Raw genomic sequence first — 7,054 nt, forward strand, 5'->3', positions numbered from 1 at the left:
TTAGTGCACAAGGTACATTTATTCATAATCAGTATCAGACATGTATTTTATAACTCCCTTTTCAGAGATTATATATTACTCCCGCGTCCTCTTTGTAATGGTCGTTTTAATAATTTTTTTTAATGTTTATTAAGAAAAATAATAAATATAATATATAGTTTATCAAGTTATTTCTATTTGTTAGATTAGTTTATCAAGTTATTTTTATTTATTAGATGCTTTTTAAGAGAAACAAGAATTGGATTGATATTTTATATGTCAGTTCGTTCTATTACAAGAGACGGGGCGAAGCTAGTAAGGGCTCAGGAGGTTCATTCGAACTTCCTTCGACAAAAAAATACACTGTTTATATATGATTAAAATTGTATTTTATGTATATATATATTACAGTAAAACCTCTATAAATACATATGCTTGGGACCGAAAAAAAATATTCATTTATCAAAATTATTAGTTTATCGATAAATGCATAAAATATTTATTTATTGATAAATAAATATTTATTATTTTAAAGAATATTTTGCAGTATGTGCCATAAGAAAGAAAAAAATATTTAAATTAAGAATTTCAAAAGTTTAAATCCAGAAAACTAGAAATAACAACTGCAAATTATTTTCGGCATTGCAAGATCCGGTCGGAAGAAAACAATGTTCCCAAACCACAAGCTGGTGAATTAGATGAAGGTATCCAAGAAGTTGGTGAATTAGATGAAGGTATCCTAGAATTAAATGATGTCATCTCTAATTTAGCCTACAGAAATGTGATGGATGTTGAACATCTTTTGAACTATCCTAACGAAAATGATACAGTTATGAAATCACCTATAGAGAAAGAGATTATTCAATCTGTAATGAATAATGATGATGAGAATGATCCTGAACAAGATGATAATAGCATTGTGCCACATGTATCGTCAAAGGAGGTATTTCAAGCAATGACTACATTGTCAAACTATTTGGTACAACACGAACAAAATATTTCGGAAATTGTGTTCGCTCTTCAAAAAGTTAAGGATGAGATTAATTTTGGTTTTGGTAGAAAGAAAAAACAATCAACTATAGAATCATATTTTAAAAAGAAATAGTTATTGGTCTAGTATTATTGACTGATTAAATATATATAAATTCTTGATGTATTCTAGTAATTATTACTTTATATTTTTTCTGAGCCTTTAATACTTTATTTTTAATTATCATCTAATGCATTTAGCGAGAATATTACTTTAATATAACTGACCCAAGTCGGAATCGGAGAAAAATATTCATTTAACGAGATTATTACTTTACCGAATATTACTTTATCGATGTTTTATTGTAGATGTTGAACTCCTTCAACTTATTCGTGTGTTTACATCTTCATAATTTGAACTTTCTTAATCAGACCGTCTCAACAAGATTGGGGGACTAAAACCAAACTTCATCAAGAGGCTCTAGGTAACATATATAAATTGAATGACAATGATAATAATAACATACCCTATGTAATCCCTACAAGTGAAGTCTGCGGAGGGTAAGGTGTATACAGACCTTATGAAGTAATTAAGAAGGTAAACAATGCAAATTTTTAATGAAACAATATAATATAAAGTTAGAATAATAAAAACTGGCTCAAGAATTTAATAAATTGATATAGCGATATCGAAATAATATTACGCTAAATCTGATAAGTTTATATAATGATATAGAAATAGTGTTGTGTTGCTTCAATATAATGATAATTTGTTGCAATGCTTGAAATTTGAAGAAGACATCAAATAGCAGATTTGATCTTTTTGAAAACAAACAATAATAAATTTTGCATAATGCAAAAGGTTTAACCTTTGGGGAATTTCAGAATATTCAATAATAAGAGAATTGCTCGAGATGGTAAATACCCCTCACTTCCAACCCTAAAATTGTGAATTCGAAGGAGCAAAAAGGATGGGAGCTAAGAAAAAAGAAAGGGAAACATAAGAATAATAATGTGGGATTATGTTAGTAATCAGAATATAAATGAGACAACGAAATAGGTAGTCACGTAAGAACGGATATTATAACTACCTAAATATAATACATCTTTAAGAAAAATTGGAGGCTCCAAAAACACATTTCTTTAGTGGCCTTATGGTCAAAACACCTTACTTTTAATGAAAATTCTGACTTCGCCGTGACAAAGAAATATTTAAAAAGGGAGTGGTCTAGCTGTATCACAATTGTCATTCCAATTACGTGCACTCATGTGGATCCCTTAACTAACTAATAACCTCCTAACAATGTAATTACCAACTAACTGACACCTAATTGACATCTATTTTAACACCCCACCCCTCAAGCTGGTGGGTGAAATACATCAAGAATCCAACTTGTATAAGAGAAAATGATGTCAAGATCAGAGTTAGCAAATCTACAAGGTGCAATACTTGCATCTCTGCCCTGATGATGGCTTCACACATACCTCACCACTCTTAATGTTGCATCCCAATGAATGCGGCAAACCAGCTCTACCATGAATTGTCGTTATTTCTCCATCCCTATCCGGTGGTTTGAGAAAAAGAAATCGAGACTTTCAGAAAGAGAGTTATGGTATTTTGAGGATTATAATATAGTCCTATTGATTCAATCTTAATGCTTGGTACAAATCTCTCGTAGAGAGTTGGTTTGCACCCATCCACCAATAAATTTCCCTCTACGGGGCGAGGTGTGGAAAGCCTTACTAAAATTTAGTTAACTTCTCTCTCAAAGATGGTCTAGCTTAATCTCCGAGTAAGAATAGATTTTATAAGTCGCGATCTAATCAAGATAGGGGGCATTTTTAGCATTGAAATTTTCTATTCTTATTAAATAGTTCAAATAAAAAGAGTCGAAGTTGTTTATCTATTTGTGAATAAAGACCAAATTGAATTAGACAAGAAATTAAAATTCATTACCTCATCGTTCTTATTCAATCTTGTCGCTAGTAATAGTATATAATATATATTATAGAGATACGCATCAAAAGCACTTTTAAACTATTTCATTTTTTTGAATTTCATACTTAATATATTGAAAGTGTGAGTTTCACACCTAAATTATCACTTATTAGTTTGAGAAATACACCTTAGTAGTGTGTGTAATACACTTTCTCTACTCTCTCTATTTTTTTGCAAACACCTTGCCATATGGTGACCTCTTTTTATGCTTCTTTTGAGCCAAAGGTCTCTCGGAAACAGCCGTTCTACCTTGGCAGTAGTAAGGTCTGCGTACACTTTACCCTCCTCAGACCCCATGTTGTGGGATTTCACTGGGTTGTTGTTGTTGTTGTTATTTTATTTTATAATAATTTTTTTGGAGGGGGGAGATAATAATACTTTAATCTTTAATTTTAACTTCTAATAATTAAGGTGAAATGTTACGTGAAGTGTGATGTGACAATTTTTTTTATATGAAAGAGAGTGTAGTACGAGAAAAAAAGAGAGATATGTGCTTTTCAAACTAATAAAAGAGAGATGTGTATTTTTGATATGCTTTGACAATTAACATGAAGTTCTGGTCTCTATGAGTACGATTAAAAATTTCATATGATTATCTCCGAATAAATCAAGAATATAATAAAGGAGAAAACCGTCATATAAGAGTCCTGAAACTTTATATACCGTTCCGTTCGATGGTCAGTTGTTTATAAAAAAAAATCTTTGACAACTCTTTTGCCAAAATATTTATCTCACAAGATTGCAAAAGGTTCAATCAAAATTATAAAACACAATATGCAAGTGAATGTCCTGATAGTCTTTACTTGTACATAGAAGCATAAGATGGATTTTTAACGTTAAAACAAAGAAACACGTTTGGCTTTTCCCTAAAGGAAAAGAAAAGAAGAAGGAAGCAAGAAATTTCAATTTTTCTGTCTCATTCACCAAAAGAAGGAAATAAAACTGGAAACTTATAGTAATTCTTTTGTTAAAAATATCACATACTTTGGCATAGAGAAAACAGTGATGGAAAAGAAGGAGAAGGTAAGGGATGATGGTATAGCATTAGATTTTGAAGTAGGAGATGAAGTTGTTGAGATAATCAACATTAACAGCTTTTCCCTGCCATGTCCATTATTAGTATTTTCGCCGACTACACAAGGTTCCTATCCCGTTTTACTATTTTTCCATGGATTCTGTCTCCAACCCGACTGCTACAAGTCCCTCCTCCTACATATTTCTTCCCATCAATATATCGTCATTGCTCCTAAGGTACGTACGTATAACTTTGTTACTGTCCAAATATTTTAGTGGATCGATTGGCTATATGAATTTTTACTATTTGTATCAATCTATTATCATGGTTTCAACTCAACATTACAAAAAATAAAGGCTAAATTAAAATTAGTTTCTCTACATATTGATCTTTCACTGGCTTGATGTCTAATTTATCCTCAAGTTTGTTTAAAATATGTTGCAGTTCTCTCCTATGACATCCCGATGCGAAGTTAAAAAAGCAAGAAAAATAGCAGAGTGGTTATCAACCAACAAGCTCGACTCAGTCTTGCCGGAGAAAGTTCTTCCGGACCTCCTCAAAGTAGCCGTCTCCGGCCACAGCAGAGGCGGTAAAACAGCATTCGCCTTAGCTTTAGCCTACGGATCAAGCAGCAAGGACGGATCCAGCACTTCAGGTACTGGTTTCTAGGAATTTAATAGCTTTTGCTTGTATCTTATATATGTATTAGATTAAAATTTTCATTAAAAATTTATAAATGTTTGAGATTATAGTAGAAACTAATAAATATCAAATCTTGGATCCACCTTTATTAGAAAAGGCAACCCGAGAAAAACAACCCCCTCTCAAATTCTCAGCACTCCTCGGAATTGATCCAGTCGCTAAACGGTCCTCCTGTTTGTGCTCTCCCAACATTCTCCAATATATTCCTTACAGTTTCAATCATTCAGTCCCCGTAGCTGTAATTGGTACCGGCTTGTCAAATCAACGAGCATTCGGCGTGTGTCCACCCGGTGCCCCAAATGGGGTTAATCATGCTGAGTTTTTCAACGAGAGTAAGCCGCCTTGTTACTATTTTCGGGCTAAGGATTATGGCCATGTTGATATGTTAGATGGTACAAACGGAATGACGACTTTGATGGGAATTATGATGAAAAGTGGGAAAAAGGAGTCAAAGGATAGTCTAAGAAGGACTATAGGAGGACTTTTTGTGGCTTTTCTCAAGGCTTATTTGGAAGGTCAAGCTGATGATTTAATTAATATTGTTGAATCGCCTGATATTCGTGCTCCTATTAAACTCGATCCTGTTATATCTATCGAGGAATAATTACATTTGATCGATATACTCAAGTAATAAATAAGAGATCATTCATCCTAATAATTTAAGTGTGTGGATGTTAATTTCCATTCCTATATTTGTATTTCGACAACAATATGAATTATATATGTTCAATAAAAAGGTTTTTTTTTAAATCCCTATTTTCATTTCTTTTCTGAGAGTAAAATCATCTCATACGATCTTCTTGCATTTATTCTCTTTCTGACTTATTCAAGTGATTTAAATTTCTTGTCAAAATATTTTTTTTGTTATATTGCACAAATCTTTGTGAGCGTTTGGCCCCAAGTAGTTTTTGAAAAAAACTTGAAAAATATATAGGAGTTCCCAAGTTCAAAAAAATTAGAACTTGGAAACTTGAAAATTTTTAAAATTTTAAAATTAACCCCAAACTTTTATATTTTATTAAAATACCAATCATTTATTAATTCTGACTAAATATTTATTTACTAACTTACCGCATTAATATGATCAACCAATACCATTAATCCCTATTAAATAAAACTTATCTATAAAAATGTCCACCGACCATTTTTAATGAAACTTATCTCAATGAGCCAACAATCATATTTCTATTAAAGGAATGCGAAATCATTTGCAAGACTACATGGGAAGTGAAAGAGAGCCTAATAGCATGTTTGGATGGACTATTTTAAGCAGCTTATAAGTTGAAAATAACTTATAAGTCAAAAAAAATAAGTTATAAACTGTTTTCAACTTATAAGCGGCTTAAAATAAGTCCATCCAAACAAACTCAATTATTTATTGGGGCTTATTTTAAGCACAAAATATCTTTAGGTTGCCCAGCCAAATGCTCAAAAAAGCTGAAAACAACTTATAAGCAGCTTATAAGTCAATCCAAACTGGCTCTAAGAATGGCAAAGAGCTATTTAACTATACACATGGCTCTTTGTGTAATGTAATTGAAAGAACATATGGTGCGTGAAAAAGTAAATTTAGAATACTACGACAAGGCATGAACAACTGTGACTTAGACATGCAGGTGAAAATAGTAGTTGCTTGTGCCGTATTACATAATTTTTTTGCATGAAAATCAAAACAATGATGGAATATTTAGTGAATATGAAAGTGATGATATGATCGTTGATAAAAAATGATAAACAATGAATTCAGAGTAACAATATTGCTTCTTCTTCTTGGTCATCTGATCTAGAAATGAAAGCTTGCCAGAAAGATATTATTCGTAGAATGTGGAAAGATTTTATAAAAGAATAGTTTGTTATTACCTCATCCAAAAAAGAATAGTTTGAATGACAAGATTGAAAAAAAAGAATAATTTATTTTTAATTCGATTAATGTATTGCTTTTAGTTTTTGTTATTTTTTGTTGTTGATTGTTATCAGTTATGTTATAATATTTTTTTTAATGAAACATGTTCATTATAAAATGATAACAAAAATTTATGGGTATTTTTAATAATTTTTAGAACTTACATGTATAAAATAATATTTTTTGAAATTTCACTAAAACTTGAAAAATTTATGGCCAAACGCATGGTGAAACTTCATCAAAATTTTCTCCCAAGAATAACTTGCCAAAAATATTTGAGAACTTGGGGCCAAACGACACCTTAGTCATAGTTAACTATTTTACAAATGAACAAGTAGCTAACAAAGAATCGACTAAAGACCAAGTAATAAGGAGAAAATGATAAAATGAATTAATTAAAATATTACTTTTTGAAAAAGGAAAAAAATAATATCTAGGTAAGCCATCAACAAAGTCTATAGTAAGCCACTCCATTTTCACTTGGGAA

The 7,054-nt window shown here is 31.1% G+C and overlaps 1 protein-coding gene across 1 annotated transcript; it reads left to right on the plus strand.

Moving 5' to 3' along the window:
• The first annotated feature begins 3,857 nt into the window (after positions 1–3,857).
• On the plus strand, positions 3,858–5,411 carry LOC129870438 (chlorophyllase-2-like). The gene is made up of 3 exons (XM_055945233.1): positions 3,858–4,198; positions 4,407–4,617; positions 4,757–5,411. The coding sequence occupies exons 1-3, from the start codon at positions 3,953–3,955 to the stop codon at positions 5,266–5,268; spliced, it is 969 nt and encodes a 322-aa protein (XP_055801208.1). The 5' UTR covers positions 3,858–3,952; the 3' UTR covers positions 5,269–5,411.
• The last annotated feature ends 1,643 nt before the right edge of the window (positions 5,412–7,054 follow it).

Source organism: Solanum dulcamara, chromosome 10 (genome assembly GCF_947179165.1).
Source record: "Solanum dulcamara chromosome 10, daSolDulc1.2, whole genome shotgun sequence".
In the NCBI taxonomy this organism is placed as follows: domain Eukaryota; kingdom Viridiplantae; phylum Streptophyta; class Magnoliopsida; order Solanales; family Solanaceae; genus Solanum; species Solanum dulcamara.

Excerpts from the sequence above, each read along its gene's own strand:
- LOC129870438 (XM_055945233.1), top strand. The coding sequence starts at position 3,953 with ATGGAAAAGAAGGAGAAGGTAAGGGATGATGGTATAGCATTAGATTTT. Across the intron at positions 4,199-4,406 it reads ATATCGTCATTGCTCCTAAG|TTCTCTCCTATGACATCCCG; the intron begins GTACGTACGTAT and ends AATATGTTGCAG. Across the intron at positions 4,618-4,756 it reads GGACGGATCCAGCACTTCAG|AAAAGGCAACCCGAGAAAAA; the intron begins GTACTGGTTTCT and ends CACCTTTATTAG.